We start from the raw sequence: 24,614 nt of genomic DNA, 5'->3' as shown, positions 1-24,614 counted from the left end.
AGCAGGGGCTGGATAACATGGACCCAGAGATCATTTCTGATCTCAGTTGTTCTGTGAAGAAACTGGAAATTTGAAATTTGAAATTTGCTTGAATATAGAAGCAGAGAAAAGTGTTACATTTTAGGAGAGTATGGAAAAGATTTTATGCGTGCTGTTAATTCCACTTGATAAGATAGAGGGCTCTCCTCGTGTCAAACCTGGTTTTGCTCTTGTACTTAGCTTCCTTACTGCTTGTTCCATCCATTTCTTCTTAAAGCAAGTAGCAGAACTTGAATTGGTCCCTCTTTGCAAGTTAGAGGAAGTATTAAAACCGTAAGAAATTTGTATTTTAAAATGTTACAATAGTAGTAATAATAATAATTCCTATATTTTGGGGTGTTAGCGTATGCTTCTGTGTTTTGTCTTTCTCTCCTCTTCAAACAAAGGGGTTGAAGTAAAAGAGCAATGAAGAGCAAAGTTCACAGATGAAAAATGCTTCAAGTAATAACAATAAAAATGAATTTATGTGGAGAATCTTTGACATGCCTAAACCATGTTATTTTGACCTTACAGTTCACTCATTTATATTTCTGCTGTTGAAATAGGCTTCAAATAAATGTTTCTTACTGTTCTGTGTAATAGGTAAATCTCTACGTGTGAAGATGTGTTTTTATATATTACACATACATATATATACCTTTATATATTAGATTTCATAGAGTTTCTCTACAGAAACTCAATTTTCTTCTGTTTAGAATAAAAGAGGCTTTGGTTTCTGTTGCTAAATGGAAATGGAAAACCATATCTTTGGGGAAGATAGTAATGCTTTCCACCTTCTCAGGCTTTCCTTCAGGAAGCAGTGATATTTAAGAAAGATCATCATGCACAAGTAATAAGCAGTTGAGAACGCTGAAGTAATATCAGGATGTAAATACCAAGTGATTCTTTTAAGAACTCCAAATTCTTATGTTCTTGTAGATCTGGTAGAGCCTCTGGCAATTGTGGTTGACTTTAACTTGTTCATCTTCCACAGTAAATTATTTAACATGACAAGGTTGAATTGATGAGGGTGAAACAGGCAATCTTGAATGTGGTAGGCAGTCTCAATAATGTACCATTTTTGGCAATGTGTAGAATATATTAGTAACAGTAACTTGGTTTATTGTCTAGTCAGGAGGAAAATGTTTAATGCATCTACTATGCGCTTGCTCAAGTCATCACACCAAGAAAAAACTCTTGACTTTCTTGGAGCTCCTGGGCAAGGAATCCAGTACTGAGCTGAACAGTTGTTTGCTTTTACTATTCCTTAGTGTACTCTATTAGGCTGCCTGCATTTTGTTACCTTTGTCTGTATGAAGATGGGCTCAGATTGGACCCTTCTTCTAGTCCGTATGTTAGTGTATTTCAATTCAGCTGAAACTGGTGAATGTATTTTCTATCTTTCGTAACTCATTTCAATGGAGGGACTAAGACAAAATGTTTTCTTAAGCTGAAGTAACTGATTATTCTGGAAGATAAGAGTGCTTTTTGAAAACTGACCACAGAAAAATGTATTGTGCTCTAGATTCTGCTGTTGTATTGAGTAGCAGAATCTGGCTCAAGTGTGCCTGAAATTCAAGAGAACCATACATTATGGAAGTACAGTGATTGTGAGAAGATTCTGTAGGTCTGGCTGAGTCATAACTAGTGCACAGCACAAGCTTTGATAAATATTTCATTCTCATTTTTCATAGTTTTAAATCAGAATAATTTCCTGTAGTCGTAAGGATAAGTATCTTACTGCATGTCATTTTTCAGCATTAACATTAGTGTTTCTTAATCATGTTCTGTGCTAGCTCTGAATTAAGCTAAAGCTTTTATTAATACTAAACATTAAAAATAAATCTTTTTCTCTAATAACTGTTAATTGCTAGATAGCACTTCTGAAAAACACGAGCACGGGAGCTCAATGTTTGCAATTATGAATATTTATCTTTCAGGGCCTTGATTTTTTTTTTAATAGAGCAGGGGAAAGGGTTATACCTTTGTCCTTTAGCTTCATCCACGTGAACTGTTCTACCTGTGCTCTTCAAAATAGTTTTTATAAATGCAGAAAAGGCTTTGGGTTGACTATTGCATGTTAGTGAGGGATATCTTGGTAAAGAAGACTCAAAACATCTGTGGATTGCTGGAAGGTGATTCAAATCTGAGCTGATAAGCATGTTCTTCTAAGAGCTGAGATTTTTACAGATCCTTTTCTGAAAGAACTATCTAATTTCTGTAGTATCTCACAAGTTTTTCTTGTGGATATGGATGTGGAGACGACTGTTGCATCCTGTGGCTGTTTGACACGTGTTATTTATCAAGTACAGGGGAAATTGATTAGCTGTGGAGCAGAATTGTATAGAATTGAATTCAAAACCATTTTCTGTTTTTTCATAATAAAATGATTACTGAAAGAATTCCATCTGAAGACTGTTGAAAGCTGGCTGCAGTTTATGATATAACGGATAAAATCTGCATCCTTGGCCTTCCAACAACCTTTACACCAGCAGATGGTGGGCGTAAAGATGTCATTCATCATTTATTTACAATGGGCTTTATTTATTCTAGTGTCAACAGCTGCCCCAGGGAGCGGGTTATTGAATTCAAATGTGAAGCTCTGGGTTATTTGCTTCCTTTCAAATTTGTCTTCAGAGCTTAGTTGCTAGGAGTCCATTCTGTGCTCTAATAATGATTCATGTATTGTGAAGCCATTCAGTAAATTGGGTTGTCAGGGATTGCCAAAAAAGGTTTAGAGGTCTTGTTCCGTGTTTTTTTTCTTTAACTGCATGGTGCTGTGGTTGGTGTCTCCTCCTTATGTGCCTTCTTTTGCCAGTGTTAGAGACTTTGTCTCCAATTGTTCCCTCTCTGATTTCCCCTCCATATACTTCCTTGCCCTCACAAAAGTAGTAAGTTTATGGTTTTCAGCAATGAAACGTAAATTTGAGACATGAAATAATGAAACTTTGTCTTCTGCAGGCAGGGCAGGAGTCCTTCCGTTCCATTACAAGGTCATACTACAGAGGGGCAGCAGGGGCTTTACTAGTGTATGACATTACAAGGTGAGGATATGGTAGAAGTTACAATTGTACTAAAATTATGTGTCTTTGTAGATTTGTGCTGTGATATGTAGCAATGTTAAAAATGTCTAATTCAGCATGTTGTGGTTTTTTTTTTTGTGCAAATACTTGCAATCTAATGTTTTATCATGTTTGTTAGGCAACCAAAATCAACATAAAACCCAGATTCAGTGTATATATTTCTAATTTTCTCAGTATACTGGTTGAGAAAAAGTATGTATAAACTCTTGGGAAGAGTGAATCAAAGTGTTTGACCATGAACCTGTGGATTACCTTTACTGAGAAAGGCATTGAAATACTTCATGAATTCCTTTTTGCGTTTTTATTACTGTGAACCATAATTTCTCTTTTACTATAGCGAACTTTTTACTTAGCTGCCATTCTTGAAGTAAATGAGTAAAAAATAGTGTGATTTCAGTAGCAGATGTTCAGATGTGAATGAGATATTCCTGCAGTCTTGAATAAAGCATCTGTAACTCTTGTCTGCAAAACCATGGTGTGATTTTTGACTAAAAAATTATTACGGCTGGATTGTGAAAATATACAGGCTCCAAGGCACTTTTATATTGTGTGATTCCTTTTTGTGGATCTTGAGTCTCATTGTGGAATCATGCAACGAGATTTCTTAGTTTCCCTTTTGTTCCCTGCTTATTTTTAAATGTCAGAAAGCAATCTATTCTTTCCAGTTGACTTCCAACAAATCAATCTTTGATTCATAAGTAGGTGGCTTTATGCTTGTGAAATATTAAATGCACAATCATGTTATTAAATATTTAGTGTACATTTTCTGTAAGATCTGTAACACTGTCATCTTGTATCTATCTTACTTGAAAATACATCACTGCAAAATTCATTGTTAACTTTAAAACTTCAGAGAAAATGAAAGTCAACCTTTTATTTTGCCAGCAGTAGAATAAGTATTATTTCATGAATATGCTTGTATTGTTGTTTGAAAAACTAAAGCTGCAGTCAGCAGTATGACGTCGTAGATTTTCATAAGAATACTTTTTATAATAAATGTTTTCAGTTACTCTTCAGGCAGAGTTCATTAATGCTCCATGTTTGCTAAATTTTTGTGTGCTTGTTTTCCTCTTGCAAAGGGATTACCAGCTTTTATTCTTGAAGTGTATTTACTAGTAAATGAGTTGGTTGCTCAGGTAGAGAAGCTAATTAAGAGAGGAGAAAAAAGATTTATATATATATATTTTTAATATTGCCCTTAATTTTCCTTCTCTTCCATATTCAGGAGGGACACTTTCAATCACTTGACAACTTGGTTAGAAGATGCTCGTCAGCATTCCAATTCCAACATGGTTATAATGCTTATTGGAAATAAAAGGTAAAACTTAACCAATCATAACTTTGTAGATGGTGGAAATTTAAAACTTTTCTCATTACCTTTTTTTTTTTTCCTAAATGATGATGACACCATGTGTAAGCACCTAGTTCTGTCCCTTAGAAAGGGAATATGACTCCTTATCAGGGCATTTTAAAATGCTTTGCTTTTCTAGTTAAGAATCACAGCAGAGGAACTTTGCTATTTGATCCACTTGAAAAGACATTATGAAATACAAAAAAAAGTGTGTCTCAGCAATTACAAGGTGCTTCTGAACTTCAGGCCTGCTTCATGTTCTGTACATTCCAGCTGGGAGTGGGGTCAGAAGCTTTTAAACCACCTCCTAGCGATTCAAAAGATTTTAAAGTTTGTTAGTAAATTTGAAGACATTTATCTGCCTGTTTTTTCATCAGCTAGACTGTCCAGAGTTCCAAAATGGTTCCTTATGGATGCTGAGACTTTGATCTATGTTGAAAGTCTTCATTAAAAAAATTTACAGAATACATTAGGTTTATCTGAATTTTTCTGGTTCTTAATCTTCTGGACTGTAACACTGTGTCTAGATTTTTACTGGATGTTAGTGTTTCTTTTGAACATCAAAGGTATTATCTCAGAATGTAATGACCTATTAGTTACAGGTCCTTACCTAGTAGATTTTAACTTGTCTCCTTGCCTAAGTAGTTCTTGAAGGTAAAGATGCCAGCTGAAGTAACTGTGTATGCTTGTCACTAAAATGAGCAGCTGGATCATGTCTTAGATGCTACTGAGAAACAGCTTTGTAGTAAATACGGTCTAGTTTTGTTAGTCTGGCCTGTTCACCTCTTGTTTTCTTCTTTTTCTTCCCCTTTTTATCCCCTTCTGTTTTCTTCTCTCTGTCCTTCTACCTTCCTCCCCCTCAAAAAAAAAAAAAAAAATCAAAAAAAAAAAAGCAAACAAACATGCTAAGCAGTAAGTAATTATGAAGCTTGCCCACATTTTTCTATATAATCTGGAAAGTGACCAGGAAGGTTCTTTCTATTAGTGGAATGTGATAATCAGTCTTCACAAATGGTTTACAAATGAAACTTTGGTAAGCCCATGATGCCAATGACCAGCAGATTATGTTAGCTAAAAGGTGGCCATGAGAAGAAAAAGTGTGTACTGTTGACTTGCATAAGGTACTATGAAAATAAATATTAAGATGCAGATAATGGTGCCACAGGAAGCAAATGTTCTTAAGAAGCTTTTTAAAGGGGGTTATTTTCAAACCTCAAAGAGAAGGATAGGACGAATATTTCCTTTCTGCAATATACTAACAGCATGTTACAGGAGTTCTTACAGTAGAGCATACTGCTAGAGACATGGAAGAACACATATAATAGCAAAATATTTTCAAAACAACTAACTTTGTTTCTAAGAATCCCAAAAATGCACTTACGTTTGTTCTGCTGCCTTCTAAATTTGAAGGGAGTTGAGAATTTAAGCTGAAATACAATAGCTGTTTTTTGAAAACATTACAAATAGTGGTATTAAAACATGACAAATGCTATACTTAATCTCCTTTCCAGAACAAAGCATAGCTATAATGATCTAGTAAGACCAAATGCTTCGAATTATTGGAATGGGATGTATGCAGAGAGGAAGACAACTGTGGTTAGTAGAAGCAGTTAAAGCTCTTACATGGATATCTTTAGATACCGGTAACGAGTGGGTTATCACTGCAGTTTCCAATGCAACAGCACTATTTCAAATAAAAATAATTGTTTATTTCTATTGTAGTATGCAGATAGCACTGTAGTGAATCAGGTTTTAAATAAGATATTTCTGAGTGCAGCATGGTAGTGGCAATGAAGACATTGTTCTTGTTCAAGAATATCATGTTGAACAGCTATCTCAGGCACATGAGAAACACCTTGTTTAGCTCATCTGAAGCCTGGAGCTGAGATATTGGAAATGCTTACAGACTGTGAGCATCAACTTTAATTTTTTGCTCTGAGAAAACAATTCTTCTATCCTTATCTTCAAATGCTCTGTCTTCAAATAATGTGTTGAATTGTCTTGACTCTAAAATTTATCTGAGCTAGCATGTAGTTGTAAAAATAACAAGAGCTTGCTTTGCTGCAAAATAGATGCCACATTGAGTGTGCCTTATGTTCAGTGTATGTGTCATTAAAAGAATGGTGGCCCAGTATGTTTCTTACTAGCATTCTAGCTGCAGATAAAATCTATGTATTTGCAAACTGTTTAATTTGAATATCTAAGAATGGCTTTATATGTGTAATTTAAAGGCAGCTTTCTTTATATGTATGTAAAATACTATTTATATATATCAAGAAATACAGCATTATTACTGCTCAGAATTTAATATATTTAAAGGAGCAGAAACTCTCGATGACCTTGTTCCTAAAGAAGCTTTAAAATAGAAGAGTGAAATACTAATATGTCCATGTGACCTACAGGGGTGAACTTGGTATTAGTTGTTCAGTCCCATAAGGTATTCTTTGCTATTTTTGTAATAGTTAACTTTTTTATAGTCTGCTTGGAAAGCAGGCAACAAAACATTGTGTTACAGTAACTTTAAGTTCTGCTGCTAAAGGGATTGGTCAAAACTGTTATGCTAGGGTTGTCAGGAGGGAACGAATAATGTAGTTCAAAGTAACTTAATTTTGTTCTTATGTTTTGCCCTGTTAAAAAGACCTAAATACCAAGTTTTCCTGAGTAGGGAAAAAAAAAAAAAAAAAGGTCTGGAGGGTTTGGTTCTCTTAATGAATATTTTATAAAAGTCTTTTATCAGTTCAGTTTTGCAGTGTGGTTTGGTAGATACTAGAAAAGTGATAATTACCTAAAATGACTATGTCTAAAGTTAACATCCCAAGGAATGGCTTGATAAGTATATTTGTATCCTTTTAAGGCATTGCACAAACTCTTGGATAAGATCTGTATCAACTAGAATTAATGAGTCAATTTGTGATATCTGTGTCTATTCTGTGTACTATAAGTGCAAAGTTTATAATAATTCTACTTTAAATGAAGGCTTGAATATATTTTTGTATGTACATTAGTTCTGATGGGGCCTGTTCACTGATAAGCATGTATCTGAACAATGTCATTTACATGGACAGACCATGTGAGTAACTTTTTTTTATTATATCTTAGTGATTTAGAGTCTAGACGAGAAGTCAAGAAAGAAGAAGGTGAAGCATTTGCACGAGAGCATGGGCTCATCTTTATGGAGACATCTGCCAAAACTGCTTCCAATGTAGAAGAGGTAACTTTGCTTAACACTGGTATTTTAGTAAAAACAAGTGTTTTGAGTTGCATTCTGTAGTTTGTGCAGATGCTGTTCCTTTAGTGTTTGGATTTATCAACTTGAATTAACTACTTTTTAATTTGTAGTATGAGAAAGACATCGTCTAGTTTATATCTGATTGCACAGCACTAATTATATCATTGAGATTCTATTACCTAATGTACTTTTTAAAAATACTCAGTGAAATGGGTACACCTGTCTGTCTCTAAATCTTAAAATTGAAACCAGAATGGATTTGCTAGTCCAAAGCAAGACAAGCTCTCAGGTTTCCTTCACAGATCTAACCTGTTCTTAAAGACATTTAATATTTCACATACTCTTCAGTGCAAGCTGTTGTGATGCTTAGTTGTATCTACTATAAAAGAAGTTTGCATTGTTTCTCTCCACAACCTAACAGGAACCTTCTTTGCTGCAGTTCACACACAGAATTTTTTTCAGTCCTCTGGAGAGTTGCTGAAGAGATCATTATCTTGGTTTCTGTAGTCTGTAGTATTTGAATAATGTTAGGTTTTTCATTCTTTTGCTGTTTTAGAGTAAACAACATAAGTCCTTGAAGTTTAACATATAATTCATATTTCTGGGTATAGGTGTCTTTATATATTTCAGCTTGATTTACTACAAATTTTTCTTGAACAGTGATTATGGTTGACATCAGCCAAAAACTAAAACCCACCCAGTTGCTTACTCTCCACTTGCCCAATAGGTTGGGAGAGAGAATCAAGGAAACTGAAGTGAGAAAAAACAAAGGGCTTGAGATGAAGAAAACAGAGCAGTGGGTGAAGGAAGGGGCATGGAGGAGGAGTGAGACAGTGATGGGAAAGACAGTCACTCCCAACTTCCCATAGATAAACTGAGTCTCTGAGCAAATAGATTGTTGCCCAGGGACTTGTTGAGTCTCTGAGCAACAGCTACTTTTGAAAGACTATCCCTTGTTTTTTATTGCTGCGTGTGATCGTTACGTGATAGAAAATACATTTCTGTCCAGCTCAGGTCAGCTGTCTGTGTCTCCCCCAGTGTCTTGCTTACCCCAAGCCTAATTGCTGGGGCAGAGGGAAGAATGAAAGCTTGACACTACGCATGAAATGTTTAGCAGTAGTTAAAACATTAGTGTCTTATCTCTGTTTTGGTCACAAATCTAAAACACAGCAGCATGCAGGCATCTGTGAAGGAAATTAACTCCGTCCCAGCCAGACCCAATGGACAAATTGCTCTTGGTGAGCTATTGGTGCTATGCAGAGCAGAGAGATTTCTTCACTTGACTTTAGGCCCTCAATTCCTGCTTCCCAGTTTCCTATCTTTGTTTACAGTACTATGTTGTAGTTCTGTTTTTCATGCTACCTAATCTGTTGCTGCCCGTATCCGAAGTCATTCTAAATGCAGGATGGTAGACAGCAATCATGGTATACTTTAAGTAGTAAAATCTTCTCATTTGGCAATATTTTACTTTTTAAAGGTTACAAAAAGCATACTGCTTTCATTTACTTCATTCTGTTTTGTTATTATGTGATTCTAACATTAGCACCTTTTGCCGTGATAAAAAAAAAAAGTGCTTTACAGTGGATGCATTGGCCAGTAATGAGTCTGTGATTATCAGGAGGAAGAGCAGCATAAAGTTGTTTTTCAAATAAGTTTGAACTGAATCCTCTCTTTGTTATGATGTGAATGCGCGATTGTATTTGCTTTCTCACTCTGGAAAAGCCTTAAGATATAATTTTTTGTAGTGCCAGTCAAGTACATTTCTTAAATGATCTTCTCAATCAACTAAAAGAGGTAGCATGGTCTAGAATGGTTACGACTGAAAGAGCAAGATCTTAACCTCATTTTTTAATAAAAATGAATGTGAAGAAATAGTAGGCACAGGAAGTGGAAAGTGCCACTTCATGGGTGAAGGAAGAGCCCATTTTATTTTTAGGTCAGCGTGCTTATTCTGAACTGTTCAATATCAAAAAAATAGAGGGGAACAAGGGAATAAATGGTGTGAAATGGGCAACATTAGAGGAAAGAACAAGAGGTATTCAGAACTGAGGCAGACATAGCTTCCAGTATGTGACTTCTGGGCTAGAAAGAAATGATGATGTTGTGACTAGCTGAGGATGTAGAAGCTAAACAGAAAATTTGAGATAAGTCAGCTGAACTTACTTGGCTGAAATTTTAAGCAGAAAAAACCTGTGACCATGCATCCACAAATCTGTGCAGGATAATCAGAATCATAGAATTACCAAGGTTGGAAAAGACTCTCAGGATCACCCAGTCCAACCATCCACCTGCCACCAACAGTTCTCACTAAGCCATGTCCCTCAACACAATGTCCAAACGTTCCTTGAACATCTCCAGGCTCGGTGACTCCACCACTTCCCTGGGGACCGGGAGCCTGACCACTCTTGCCAAGAAGTAGCATTTCCTGACGCCCAGCCTAAATCTCCCCTGGCGCAGCTTGAAGTTATTCCCTCTAGTTCTATCACCAGTTACACAAGAGAAAAGGCCGACCCCCAGCTCACTATGGCCTCCCTTCAGGTAGTTATAGAGAGCAATTAAGGTCTCCCCTGAGCCTCCTTTTCTCCAGGCTGAACATTCCCAGCTCCCTCAGCCGCTCCTCATAAGGTCTGTGCTCCAGGACCCCTCACCAGCTTTGTTGCCTTTCTTTGAACATGCTCCAGTAATATTTATAATCATAATGGTAAGTCTGACTGTATTTTTAAATGAGCAAATCTGCTTCTGTCTTTGTGGGCTTGTCTTTGTTTTTTGTTTGTTTTTTTTTCTTTGCTAATCCTTATTTCTACCACTATGTAGTGCCCTAGTCAATATCTAGCCACAGCAACAGTGCCATGTCCTTGTTTGGTGCTTGGATCTTAAGGCAATTTTAGAATGTTCATTGTGTTCTAATAGGTTGTGGATGCCACTTCTTGGAGGTGTTAAAGGCCAGTTTGGAGAGGGCTTTGAGTCCAGGTCTAGTGGGAGGTGTCCTTGTGTATAGCAGGGAGTTGGAACTAGATGATCTTAAAGGTTTTTTCCAACCCAAACCATTTTATGATTCTTCAGAATTATCTATTAACCTGCATCTCAGATGTGAATGTTTAGCAGTGGAAAATAATAATATCCTGTTAGCTGTTCATCTAGTGCAAGGCTGTTATGTGAGGCTGAACAGGCTGCCCAGAGAGGTTGTGGATGCCCTGTCCCTGCAGATTTGATGGGGCCCTGGGCAGCCTGGTCTGGTATTAAATGGGGAGGTTGGTGGCCCTGCATGTGGCAGGGGGGTTTGAGATTCGTGATCCATGAGGTCCCTTCCAACCCTGTGATTCTGTAATACCCTGTTTGCATAATGTACCATTAAGTGGAAAGTAGACAGGCTTTTCCTTCATAGCTTCTCTGGAGGTTTCTAAGAAATCAGCATGGCCAGAGAGTTAAATCCTGTTGCGTATAGAGTGTGATGGGGTGGAAGTTTCTGAATCGTTAGGAGGATAAAAGGACTGGAGGGAAGTTGTTATTGGACTGTCTGTTGTTTGACTGCTGCCAAAAGACCAGTTATGGTAGCCTCTTCAGCCATACTGTATTTATGGGAAGTTTTTTTGGTTTTGTGCACTTTTTTAGTTTCCCCCTATAGCCATCTAGATAGATAAAGAGCTATCTAGATAACATGATTTTTTTGGGGGTGCTCTTCTTCAGTGTTTTCTGAGCTGTCTACACTGGGCATTTCTTTCTTCACAATTCTGTAGAAATAATTTTTTAAACACTTTGAAGGTGTTTTGTAATGTATGCTCTGAACATGCCTGTTGACTTTCTTAGACCAGGATATATGCTGATATCTGATGAGAAACATTGAATTTTTTTCTTCTATGCTGAAAGTAATCTAGCGTTAACTTTTAGATTTAGTTACTGTGTCTGTTATACTTCCATCCTGTTCACAACTCCTAGATATTGTGTGTGTTTTCTCATAGTGTGCTCTAAGGTACCATTTGCAGAACTCAATGTCTTATTCACTTTTCTCCACGAGAGCATTGTGATGCCTAGGAGTAAGCTTTTCACTAGTATATGGACAGTTCTAAGCTTTAGACTTCAGACATGTCTGTACTTGTTTTAATTAAAACATCAGTTACTTTCCTATCTTACATTAAAACTACACAATTTATTAAAGACCTTTTTTGTCTTGTTTGCAGAAGATACTAATGCCTGTATTGCATTTTTCAGTAGCAGTTCAACAGCAATATACAATTGTTAGTTTTAGTTTTACCTGAAAGTTGCAGTTCAGAGCTTGCTGAATGGTTTCTACTTGGGCAGTGTCTAACACTGGTACAGGTAGAATAGGATCATCTACATGAACTCAGGGTAACTGTCCTATGATACTAGCACTTGGCAGTTATCTTTTCATCCCTGAAATATCATTTATTTGAATCCATTTACATACGCTTATTGTGAAGAACTTAAGATTCCTAGCTGTATTTGGAAAGCTGGAATAACTGTGTGCCTTCCTCTTGCGTTCTGTACTGCTAGTTCAATAATTATTAATGTAATCAAGCTTAAGCAAAAGAGTTCTCTGGATACTGAACAAGCCATCACCAGACACCATTGCTGTTCAGGAGCTGATTCATTTACATTAGACTTGCCTGTCACTGACTCCTGGTGTGAGAATGGTTTCAGTAAGTTGTTTCCCCTGTCAATGGGATTATGTAGCCCTATGCCAAGCTTTCATCTTTGACTATTGTATTTGTTGTTCCAAGTTGTCTGCACATAAATAGATGCATTAATGTACTAATTTTTTAGGATTAAAACTGAATGGGGACTAACCACGTCAACTCAACAACTGAGCACTTTGGCTGTGTACAGCTGGATGGTCTTTGGACAATCTTGTTCCAATTTTGTAACTTAATTTTCCTCTTCAGACAGTTTCTTTCATACTTTTGCTTAAATGGAAAATGAATATTCAAACCCGCTGTATTTTCAACAGGGGTCCTGCTCAGTCACAGATAAGGGAAGAAAGAAAGCCTTTGTAATAGTCTACAGACTAAAAATGAAAATCCCACAGAAAGATGGAATGATTATTATCAGCTTCCAAATTAGAACTGATATTTTTCTAGAACTACATTTTTCCTCTCTTTAAATATAGCTGCTGCTACACACCAGCTGTTTGACCTGGTGATCTAGTTAGCAGAGATTTAGTTAATAAAATTGGAAAATTTGAGGTGCTAGTAGCTTTAATAGAAAAGCAATACATAAGATATAATCTGACTAGAATTTACGAAACAGTGGTTTGTTGTTTGTGAAATATTTTTGTTTAAAATAGGTTTTACTGAAGTTCTGTCAAAACCAGTATTTCTTGAGTTCCTTGAAGCCAAGTTCTGTGACGTTTCAGCTGTGAGAAGCTGGTTAGGACAGTGTCCCAACTCTTCTGTAAGTAATAGAGGATCTTTGGGACATAGTGAGGCATCATCAGAATCCAAACTCTCAGCTGAGGTTTCCAGGCTTTATAGAAGAGCATGAAATGTATTATATGGCTGCCTGTGTGAGCCATAGGTTTTTTGTTTTTTTTTTTCTGACAGCCTGATCCTTAGCTCTGGGGTTTTAGCTTGTGGGTTTGTTTGTTTGTTTGTTTGTTTCAGATCCTTTGTTCAACAGCAACTGCAGCACTTCCTGAGACACTTCAGGATCTAGTTAATATGCTTCTTTCCAGTTTGCCAGAGATTCACAGGCAAATTACTGTTTTGGGTCTGTGCATTTTCACTTTAAGTATAAAGCTACAGATGTGCTAGGACACCTATGTGGTGTGGCTTCGCTATATACTATGTACTTCCCTACTGCTTGATAACTAACTCCTCTGTAACCATTTCAGTGTCCCAGGCTATTTTCTGAAGATCAGAAGCGTTGTCTTAGTTGTAAAACTGCTGTTCAGAGCTTTGGGATCCCATTCTATAAAGTGACTGTCTAGTGCTACTTTCACTCTGGGATATAGAATGCCCTACTGAGTAAATCCTTTTGTGATCCATATCATTACGCCTTCCAAATGTATCCCTAGGGTAATGATCTATATTGTATCTTACTGCTGAAGGAAGGAGATTGGGAAAGAGGAATTCTAGCTGTTGACTGACCACAGAGGTGAAGGTCATGCTTTAGAATTTGTGAAATGTGTAGCAATTCAGTGTCCTTGATTTTTGTTTTGTTTTGTATTCTTACAATTAGTAATGAAATCCCCATTTGGAGTACTGTGTCCAGGTCTGTAGTCCCCAGTACAAGAAAGACAGGGAGCTGTTGGAGAGGGTCCAGAGGAGAGCCACGAAGATGATCAGGGGACTGGAGCACCTCCCCTATGAAGACAGGCTGAGGGAGCTGGGCTTGTTCAGCCTGGAGAAAAGAAGGCTGCGGGGTGACCTCATTGCAGCCTTTCAATACCTAAAGGGAGCCTACAAACAGGAGGGGAATCAACTCTTTCAAAGGGTTGGTAACAGTAGGACAAGGGGAAATGGTTTTAAGTTGAGGGAGGGAAGATTTAGGTTGGATGTCAGGGGGAAATTCTTTACAGAGTGGTGAGGTGCTGGAACAGGCTGCCCAGAGAGGTTGTGGATACCCTGTCTCTGGAGGTGTTCAAGGCCGGGTTGGATGGGGCCCTGGGCAGCCTGGTCTAGAATTAAATGAGGAGGTTGGTGGCCCTGCCTGTGGTGGGGGGATGGAGATTTGTGATCCTTGAGGTTCCTTCCAACCCTGGCCATTCTGTGATTCTGAATTCAAACTGATTTGTATTTAAAAGTGCTAAATTTAACATTAATGAGCCACCAGAGGGCAGCATATTACATGAACTGGAAATGCAGAACCCAGTATATATTTATTTTAACCAAAGCACTTTAAAATACGAGTTTTGAAAAGTATCAGTTATTCATTTAGAAGTCTTTCATGTGTGCGGCCTGCAGCTAAGTCATTAAATACTCATCATGGGAATAGATTTCTGAGAAAGAGTGTGGCATTGCACTTTGCAGGTGTCTTAAATAGGTGTATTTTCCACGTTATTTGCACATCTTGTCACATCTGCCAAGTGGAAACTAAATCTAGCGGTTCCATAACATGCATTGTGGTGCCTTTATCTTACTGTTATTCTTAGTATATCTCAGATGTGATAAAAAGGAGCAAGAATTCCCTTTGCTTTCAGCACTGCTGTGTGTGTGTGTGTTTCTTTTTTTACCAGTAATAAACTCGTTCTTTCTGGTTTTGTCTCAAGGGTAGCAAGCCTTCACTACTTGTTTACTCTCTCTGATAAAATGGATGTTAAATTTGATTTAATTTTATAGTTGGTGTTTTTTAGGAGTAATTTATTTTGAATTCTGTATCTGTGCTGTTGTGTGGTTGTTCTTTTGAGGTTTGTTTGTTTTCTAAGAATGGTATTTTGAGACTTCTTGATTGTCAGTGTGATGTAGGAGGTTCCTTATGCAAGTGTCTAAAGTACTTGATGTCTAAAGTACATGATAATACACTCATGTAGTATAACTTAAAACCATCCTTCGTTTGCTTTGCACTAAGTGCAGGTGACGCAGCAGGCTGATCACACCTTACAAGACTCGCTTTTCCCCACTTGCACATTAATGTAATTTTCTTCAGCATAGTTTAACTTTTGTCAGTATTTCAGAACCCAGTTATAAGTGAACAAAATAGAAGTGTTGTGTTGAAAGAAATCACAACACAAATTCTTCAAACCTTTTTTGAAAATGTAGAACAGGTAGTCAAGCTTAAAATCATCGGTAGCTTTTGTGATTTAGGAAGAGTAACACTGAGTGTTAAACACTAAATGTAGATATATTCCACAAGTTACATTGTTTTCTTTAAATTTCCTCAAAAGTAGCCTAGAATTTGTGTATTTGGAAGTCTTTCATACTCTGCAGAACTCAACTCTTCTTTCATGAGCCCTGTAAGTGTAGTGTAGGAGCTTGCCATCTTTGCAAGTGACAGCATACAAAGGCAGAACGAATCTAGTTCCACCTACTCCCACTCCTAAGGTGGTGGGAATAAACCTGGATGGACCTGAGCTCATCTTAGGTAGAGGGGCTTGAGTGTCTTTGTAGTGTGCTTTAGTGGCAGTGGTGGTACCAGGATGTGCAGTAGGCTTGATAGGCAGCCAGCCTGGGTCCATGCGAGCTCAATAGTTGAAGTCGTGTTGTGTAGAAGTGTCTCAACTGCACCTGTATCCAAGTTGGCATATGAAGTGCTACAGCTGTGTTCCTGCACATAGTGTAATAAATCCAAACTGGCTTTGAGGGGAAACTGCTCTGTCTTTTTGTGTTTGTAACTCAGTTAATCTGCAAACAGGATAAACTGCCCATAAATAATGGAGAGTTTACAGTATACTGTATGTTCCAGATAAGAGTGAGGACAGGCAATATAAAAAGAGATTTTTAGAAGAAGCCAATTAGACAGAGTTCACCCTCTTGTCCTTGCTAATTGGGGCACTAGCATACAGTGCCAAAATCTGATAGAATATTCTTAAAGTGGCTAGACTCTTTTATTAGCAGGGTTGGTCAGGTGGTTATTTCAAGTCCACTTTTACTTTGAAGCATAAGCTTCCTTAAAATAAATGGGTGCAAAAAAACAAATGGATGTCTCAAGGGATGCTAGTCTTTTCATGACTGCTTACTAATTTTTCAGAATCCATGCTAACAGGGGGAAAAAAAAAAAGAAACAAAACAAAACAAAACCAAGAAGTAGATTTATTAGTTGCTGTAGTCTTGTGAAACCACTGTTTCAAATAGGAATTGCTTGTATATGACCCAGTATGGCTTGGCATTTTGCAGTGCAGTACTGCTATGTGCTGTTTTAACACTAATATTTGGCAAAGCTGAATCACGGTCAGAAATTTGGTAATCAGATGATATCTTTTCCTGATGATTGAAATAATAGAACTGAGGTAAATGGAATATTTGGATGTTTTTATTTGCTTTTTTAAATGCTAAAATACACCATCTGTACCGGATTTGGTGTGTTTTTTTTTTTCTTTTTGCTTTGTACAGTCCTTGTGTAATAACTGTGCTGAATGGGGGCTGACCTGGGTGGCCCAAGTGTTGTTAAATCATGCTGCCTTTCCCCATGGGCTTTATCCTTTTTGTGAGGAGAGGTGCATTGTTGCAGTGATGTGTTCTTGAATGTAAGCACCCAGAAGATACCTTGTTTTCTGTTGTTAGTTCAGAGTTTATAATCTGATAAATTTCTAGGTGGAGGGTCTAAAGCAATTTTTATAGATGTCATTTAGTTCTTATGAAATAAATTCCAAGAGCCTAAGTATGCTTAGCACTAGTTCTGTAACTGTTAGATGTGCCAATTGTTAAGTGCTTGTTTACATGAAGTTATCATAACATGTTTTTAAGACTCCAAGTTCTGCTTCATGCCCTTTTTAATCGACAGTGAGCAAGCATCCTCAGGTCCTAGCTGTGAGTTTCCAAAGTTCTTGGCATATGCCTTTCAACAGGCTCATGAATGAGGCTGTTACAATAATTAGTGTGTTATCAGAAGCCGAGATAAGGTTGAATTTTTTCTCTCACGTTGAAAACTTCACTTTCTGAGAAATTTGAATCAATTCATAGTTGGCTGGAAGCCAGTTTTTCTCCTCAACTCCAACGCGTGTTTGAAAAACGAACTCACTTCCTAAATGCCTTGTGAATCTGCAATGATTAATTCTTCTCATTATTTTGCTGCAAATTCTCATGACCCTCTGTGATGATTCGATCACCCACTTAGAGTTTATGCATATTCATATCTTTCCGCTCCTGCCGCAGTCGTTCAAGTCTCCTTCACTGGCTGTGGTGTGTGCTTGGTGCAGTAATTGAGCTGCAGTAGATTGATTACTCTGGGGAGCTGTAAGGCCTTTAAAGGTGAAAACATATCAGTCCTGTTAATTAGGAAACAAAGCTCTGGTGGCAAGTTCAGCAGTCAAATGCTTCCAGTGTAGAAATGAGGAAAGGTATGATTTGTTCCTCTCCATGAACCCTGTTTACTTTTTTATATTTGGATTAGATCTGTATTTGCTGTAACAGACCTGTGCAGAGGATAGCATACCTTGTGTGATTGTGTAGTGATGGTATTTTAAAATAAAAATAACTGTATATTTGGTATTGCTTGCCATTATTAGCTGCTGTTAATCACCTCTTAAATTATACATCGTCTTAGGCATTATTTGACCTATAAAGTTAAATGTGGGATGAAAAAGAGAATAGTTGATCTTAAACTTCAACTGAAACCATCTATAACATTCATTCTTTCAGACTCAGTATCAGAGTCTTTTCTCTGAATTAACATAATGCATTTTCAGAAATCATAATAAAATTTAGAGTCTTTCTATTATTAAGATGTGTGTTGCCCACCATGAGCAAGATTAATTAAAGAGAATACGTTCTTAAAATTAGGTGAATATTAAATGATAGCATAAGGTTTCATCCAGCAGACAGCATCCTTACATCATCATTGTAAGTACCGTGTGGTTTTATGTTGCTAAGCACTCTAATCTAGAGTGGCCTATTACAAAGATATTAAGGGTAGGGGAAACCATCTGCCACACGATCTATCCATAAGGGTCAGAAATAAATAATTTAAAAGTAATTTGTATATCTTTTTTTTTCCCCTGTAATTACTGGACAACAGATTGTAGAATACAGTTGTTATGAACAGGCTACTGTTTTTGTAAATAGCATATGATCTGTTGCTACTTCAGGGTAGGTTACAGGATGCTGTTGGCATACCTGCTCTCCTCAGGTCAGAAGGAAAGGTCTTGCTGAATAAACTATACATGAGATGGACTGCAGTTAGTATATCTTAAGCTGGGATATCACATTCACTAGTTTGTTTTTTTTTTCTTTTGTAGGCATTTATTAACACTGCAAAGGAGATCTACGAGAAAATTCAAGAAGGAGTTTTTGACATAAATAATGAGGTAACTTTTAAGTATTCTAAATGTGTGACTTTTTTAAGGTACAAAATTCACCTTCCTTAGAATGCTGGACAGTAAAATACTTGTCTGTTCCATTTGGATATAGAATTGTCTGCTATTGTGATAAAAATGGATTAAAATAAGTGACCCTATCCATCCATGAAGCAGCACAAAATAATATAAATCCCCAAAAGAGAAGAAAATCCACTTTCATCCACTTCTCCATATGGTGTCATCTGTTTTCAAAGATAATTTTCCACTATGTAAATGGAGGACCATGTTGATATGCCAGATGCACTCCATGAGCTGTCCAGTGTAGGGGAGGGATTGCTTTGAGAGTTACATAAAAGACTTTTGAAATGTTCCTGGTTTAGGTGGCTGGATTCTGTAGGGAATAAAAGATTAGCCATTTTGTCTATGCACATTACTGAAATTACAGATTATCAGGGCTGGTCTCTTTGGCTTGTTTTTGTGGGGGCTGTGGCACGGAGCAGGGAATGTTTCTGTAGTGCAAGAGCCAGGAAAACCCTGTGATCTCTCTAAATGTTGAAATGACAGCACTGTTGAAAGTGTGAGCAGCCACAAGATTGGTTCGTGCCTGTAGAAAAAGCAAACTGAAATTCAGAGTTAGAGGAAATAAATATCCGTTAGGATCATACAAATTCCCAGGTAGAATTTGCATGAGAAGTAACACCACATAGAACCGTTCAGCTTTGGCAGCGCTATGAGATCCCTCATCTCTAGTGCACAAATTTTTTACCCCGTGTCTCTAAACGTCATTGCTAAGATGCTTGGTAAAAAGCAGACGTGGAAATCTGTAATGCTTCTCTGTCCTGTGCATTCTTTGTCCAGGACTGTCAGTCTGACACTTCTCTCTAGCCTGATGGTCCTTGCAGAGGTGTTCAAAGAGCAGTGAAAGAACTGTCAGGACTCACCTCTCTCTAACCTCCCTCTTCTCAGTGTAGAGCTCAACATAAGACAACTTTGACCAATAAAAATATTGCTGTTCTGATTTTTACAGAAGCAATGAGAAACTTCAGTACTATGAAGTATTTGCATTGAGAAACTTGTAGCTAAGTAGGAGTTCAGCAGTTATCTTTCAGACTAATTCTGACTGAAAAATGTGGGTGTGCATATATGGTGTTTTGGCAAAACACCCCTGAAGTTCAGTTTAGTGATGAAAAAGTTAAAATTGTCTTTAACATTTTATAAGGAAAATACATGCAGTACAATATAAATTGGACAGTAATCGGTGTCTGAAAAAGCATGCTCATTCTATCTGTCGAGTTTCATATAGTAGCTGATTGCTTTACTGTGCCTTATGGAGCTTTGATTGCAATATGCTGTCAAGAGCCAACAGTCCGTGCTATTTCTTTGGCTGTATGCCAGGTCTGGCTCCTTGATTCCTCAAGAAGTTGCTACCAGCCCAGAGGGGGCAAAACCAATGAGCCATAGGGCATGCTTTTTATTAAAGAGGAGTCAAAGAGCGAAAAGAAACCACATCAGCTGCTGTCAATACTGAGCTAGTGCCAGAAACCCCAAGGCTACTACTGTTGCAGAACAACTGCCAAGCACTATAAATCTGAGATTTACTGTGACGCAAAGTTTCCTTAAGAGCTTAATTTCTGAAGCTACTGTATTACTTTGCTCAAAGTGCTGTATTTTTAGGTAAAATCCACTTGAGGGAGTGAGGGTTAAGATATAAGTGTGATTTTGATGAATGAAAGAACTAAGCTGTGTGTGGGTTCTTGGCAAGTAGCCACGTCTTTCGGGATCATAGAAATTATTGATGACACAGAACACTCGTATGCCCTTAGCCCGTACAGCTGATTCAACACAGAAGGAAATGCTGTCTAGAGAGGAGAAGTTTTATACTGAACTATTAAACTAGTGGAGGTTTTGGTGAGAGGGGGGAGGTTACGTGTTCCTGGCAAACGCTAGGTATTTTTAAAGCCTTACACCGTGCAGTATGCACATGTGATTCTTACTGTGTTTCCATGCTAAGTGTTTAAGGTACAAAGTCTAACGTGGTTATAAAATTTAAATGAGAAGGAAAGAAACTTCCTTTTAAATTATATTTAATTGTTGCTAAGCAAAAAAACCATTGCTGTATTTATTGTGTGTGCTAGAAAGACTTTTCAGGTATATTTAATGTTGTGCAATAATTATACTGTGTATTAAACTTCATTTCAGGCAAATGGCATAAAAATTGGCCCTCAACATGCTGCTACTAACGCAACACTTGCAGGCAATCAGGGAGGACAACAAGCTGGTGGAGGCTGCTGTTGAGCCCATTTTTACTTTCTAGCTGCCTAGATGGGGCCTACTAACTTGTTTGTTCACCCTTCCCTCCCTCTCCCTGCCCTGCTCGCCTCCACTGCAATTCAACTGAGACATGAAACTTGTAAGTTGGTTTCCTGTTGCAGAAGAAGACTTTATCCTTCAAACTCTTGTATAACTTTGAATAAATGGTTAATGTTCACTTAAAGACAGATTTTGGAGATTGTATTCATATCTATTTACATTTAATTTCTAGGTCAATTGATGTGATTATTTTTGTTAAATGTTGTCTTGTGCCCTTGACTACGAACTGAATTGTATTAAACACTACGAAGTCATCTGAGTATTTTAATCGATCTGTGTAGTTAGGTTTCCCAGTTCCTGTGGTTACCTAATGTTTAATATTGTAGAGCTGTCCTCAAGTTTTTTGTCGATTTTCAAGGCTATAAAGAGAAGCAGAAGGACTCTTTTAATTCTGTATTTATCACTTTCTGTATATATAGTTTAATAACCTGCTTGGGTGTACTTGCCAAGCTAGAATTCTTTAATGCATTTGCATAAATTCTATACTACTTAGAGCTTGAAAACTACAGAAGCATTAATAGAAATTGCTTGGACGCTAAATTTTAAGCCTCTTTGACATTGTTAGCATGTTCATCCTCCCCTGTCATTATCCTGAAGTCCAAGAGAAATGCTTAATGTATATTACTAGAGGCTACATACGTGCTATCTATTTTAATGCCAAATGTTTGCTGTTTGTCCACAATTTCCACAGCACCTCTTCAGAAATGGATTAGCTGTTTGCCTTAATGAATACTGTAGGTAAAAACAGAGTGTGAATGAAAAGTAGAGGAGGAGTTGATAAACCGAAAATGGCACATTATAAAAAGGTTAATCTTTTCTTAATGCTTTCTCTTGTTTACCACTTGATTTCTAGGTATATTTTTCATGCAAGGACAGTTTTTTCAACCTAAATGTACAGTGGTTGTGTAAAGTTTTCTTTTAGTGACAACTTGTAATCCTAAGTATATGGTAAGCATCTTGTCTATTGTGAAGAGGGTGTGAAAATAAAATCTGCCGGTTTGGAAATCTTGATGAAAATCAAATCTGGAAATGCTTTGGCACTTATTATGGAGGGGAGGAGCAGGGGGGGTGTTTTGCCTCAAATGAAAGGGTTGCAACAGTACAAAACAAAATCCTGTGTTTGTTTCTTTGTTGAAGTACAGAATATTCATGTCACCTTTGCTACAAATGATGGAGCAAGTTTCCACCTCATCCTGTTTATATAAATTGCAGATCTAAAGGGTGACAGTAATGGTAGGCCATGCTTCATGTATCTAAAGGAAAATAAAATGACCGCAGAACTTTTGTCTTACTGGACCAATATTGACTGCACCACAACACTGGGGGACATGGATCCTCACGTCATCGTTCCAATTGTGAGAACTGAAACATCAAAATGAATGAATTCCAGTCTGATAGGTGTAACACAGCAATGGTTCTGAGATTAAATAAAGTTTAAACAGTGTGTGGAACCTTTTGTTTGTATACTGGGGGGAAGGGGCACCCGCTAAGGATTTGTTAGTTACTGATGCAAATATTTCTTGCGCTTATAGTTATGTTCACTCTCTGCACCGTCAGCTCTTTGTTATGGATTTGGATTCATAAAACATGAACACTGCCTCCGTTAAGTTTGAAAACTATTGCGTGAGAGTAAGAGCAGAGGGCTGAGTAGGTCCTCCCAAGGAAAAATGAACAAACGAGAATATGTGCTTGAATGACCTGCTTGAGGATTTGGGGAACTGGTAGCACTTCAGAACTCAGTTGCTTGAGATAACTTGGGAGAACAGTATTCTTTTCTGTAGCAGCCTCAGCTGTGTGACAAAAGCAAAGTAGGGGAGTTAATACCATAATCAAGAACAGAAATGCATGCTGTTTTTTAAGTGATGATGACTTAAAGCTGGAATGCTAAGCCAAAGCTTCTTCCACCTACTCATTAATGAATGTACAAAAGGCATAGAACTGACCAGGAATCTAGCTCTGATTTTTTTCTTATTATTTTTTGGTTGGGATGAGTGAACAGGGTAATGTACTGTAACTTATTATTACTGCTGCATGTATATACTGATTTTGATCCTGTCTTACCTGCTAGTTTTATACTGTGCATTATGTTAGGGGTCTGGTACTTTCAGAGAGGAGGTTAGAACAAAACTAAAGCTTCCTTGCACTGGCTGGCTTTTTGTCACAGGCTTTGTGCACGCATAACCCTTCTGTTTCCTATCAGCTATCTGTATATTTCTGTGGGGTTTCAGAAGCAATTGATTGTTTTTCGTCATACAATCATAGAGTTGCTCAGGTTGGAAAAGACCTTAAAGATCATCAAGTCCAACCCTAACCTAACCATATTACTCTAACTCAAACACCTCTCTGGGGAGCCTATTCCAGTTGTTAACAGCCCTTTCTGTAAAGAAGTATTTCCTGATATCCAACCTAAACTTACCCTGGTGCAACTTAAGGCCATTGAGCAAGATTTAGTTGTACAGCACATGCTTTACAAAGGCATTGCTGCAGGTTTCAATTTTGCTTGTAGATGAGTGACTGATAACTAGCTTCCATGTGGCATTCCACTTCCTTTATTGATTGCATTTTCATAACAAAGAAATGAAATATTTCATTGCTCTCCAGCAGCTTGTACAGCTGTAACATAGGAGTACTATCAACACTGAAAAATCATAGCAAGGTGCAGTTTCTCTGTAGTCACAATCTACCTTATGATATAAACTGTAGTTAATTTAGGAGTACATTTGCAGTGACACATCCTGTAAGCATAACTTCAGACTCGTCTCTCCTATTTCCACTTAAAATCAGAAGCTTTGGGAATTTTGGCGGTTGTTTGAGTGATTCAACTCCCCTTCAGTCTTCTACCTCTGTGTTTCTGTGGGTTCCAATCATTCTGATTTATTGTGCAAACTCAGTATGACTTCAGGTAAATGACTGCCAAAATACCCACTGCTAAGTTAAAATAATGAGAGGCTGTCCGAAGGCCCCAGCCGGCACTGCTCCAGCAACGTCTCCCTTCTGTTACATTATGCTCTTTATAATGCTGGTTCATTGTTTGTTGTGCAGTTGGAGAGCCTTCGACTGCAATACTTTTATTTTGTGGGGGTTTTCAGAGAGCTGCAATTTAAGCTAAGGGGCATATGTTTAATTGGAAAGAATTGTTTCTGCCTCAAGAGTCTGTATTGTAAAGCTAAACCTGTTCTTGGGTTGAGGGGAGAGGGAGACAAACTTACCAGGTTCTAAGCTACAGTTAAAGTAATTTTGAATGAGAAAGATGTGTATTAAAAATAAACTCAAGTTTTGGCATTAGAGGGCTTTAAAATAATTCTGAATGACAGCACCCCAACATCACCTGCCACTAATGTTACCAATAAGATGTTGCTTTTGCTGCTGCTTATTGTCCTACAGCTTTCTTGCTTTTTTCTCCTCAGCAAAGTTTCTCTCATGCTCACCTCTTTTTGTCTTGTTTGTGTTATTTCTTTGGATGCTCTTTCATCCATATTGGAATCTAGTGAGTAAAGCGCTGCTCTCCATGCTTGCTGCTCTGCACCCTTTGCACTTACACCTGAGGGAGTTTGCCCAAAATGGGAAATCTTTTTGGGGAGAAAGGATACGCTCAATTGCTGCGTGACTTGAAATCATGAGGAAAGTATTGCATAGGCTCTCTTACACATTGTA

The 24,614-nt window shown here is 37.6% G+C and overlaps 1 protein-coding gene across 2 annotated transcripts in view; it reads left to right on the top strand.

Annotated features, from left to right (window-relative positions):
- The window catches only part of RAB2A (RAB2A, member RAS oncogene family), a 42,371-nt gene extending 19,960 nt beyond the window's left edge, over window positions 1-22,411 (top strand). For both annotated transcript variants that reach the window (XM_042836558.1, XM_042836566.1), the window contains exons 4-8: window positions 2,980-3,062; window positions 4,327-4,419; window positions 7,552-7,663; window positions 18,531-18,599; window positions 20,790-22,411. In XM_042836558.1, the coding sequence (XP_042692492.1) occupies window positions 2,980-3,062; window positions 4,327-4,419; window positions 7,552-7,663; window positions 18,531-18,599; window positions 20,790-20,885 (453 nt within the window). In that variant the 3' untranslated portion in view covers window positions 20,886-22,411. The remainder of the gene's footprint in view (window positions 1-2,979; window positions 3,063-4,326; window positions 4,420-7,551; window positions 7,664-18,530; window positions 18,600-20,789) is intronic.
- The last annotated feature ends 2,203 nt before the right edge of the window (window positions 22,412-24,614 follow it).

This window comes from Centrocercus urophasianus, unplaced genomic scaffold, assembly GCF_019232065.1.
Source record: "Centrocercus urophasianus isolate 14NV4802_14NV808 unplaced genomic scaffold, USGS_Curo_1.0 seq_11, whole genome shotgun sequence".
In the NCBI taxonomy this organism is placed as follows: Eukaryota; Metazoa; Chordata; class Aves; order Galliformes; family Phasianidae; genus Centrocercus; species Centrocercus urophasianus.
The sequence above is the reverse complement of the archived record's forward strand: the minus strand, read 5'-3'. Positions and strand labels throughout refer to the sequence as shown.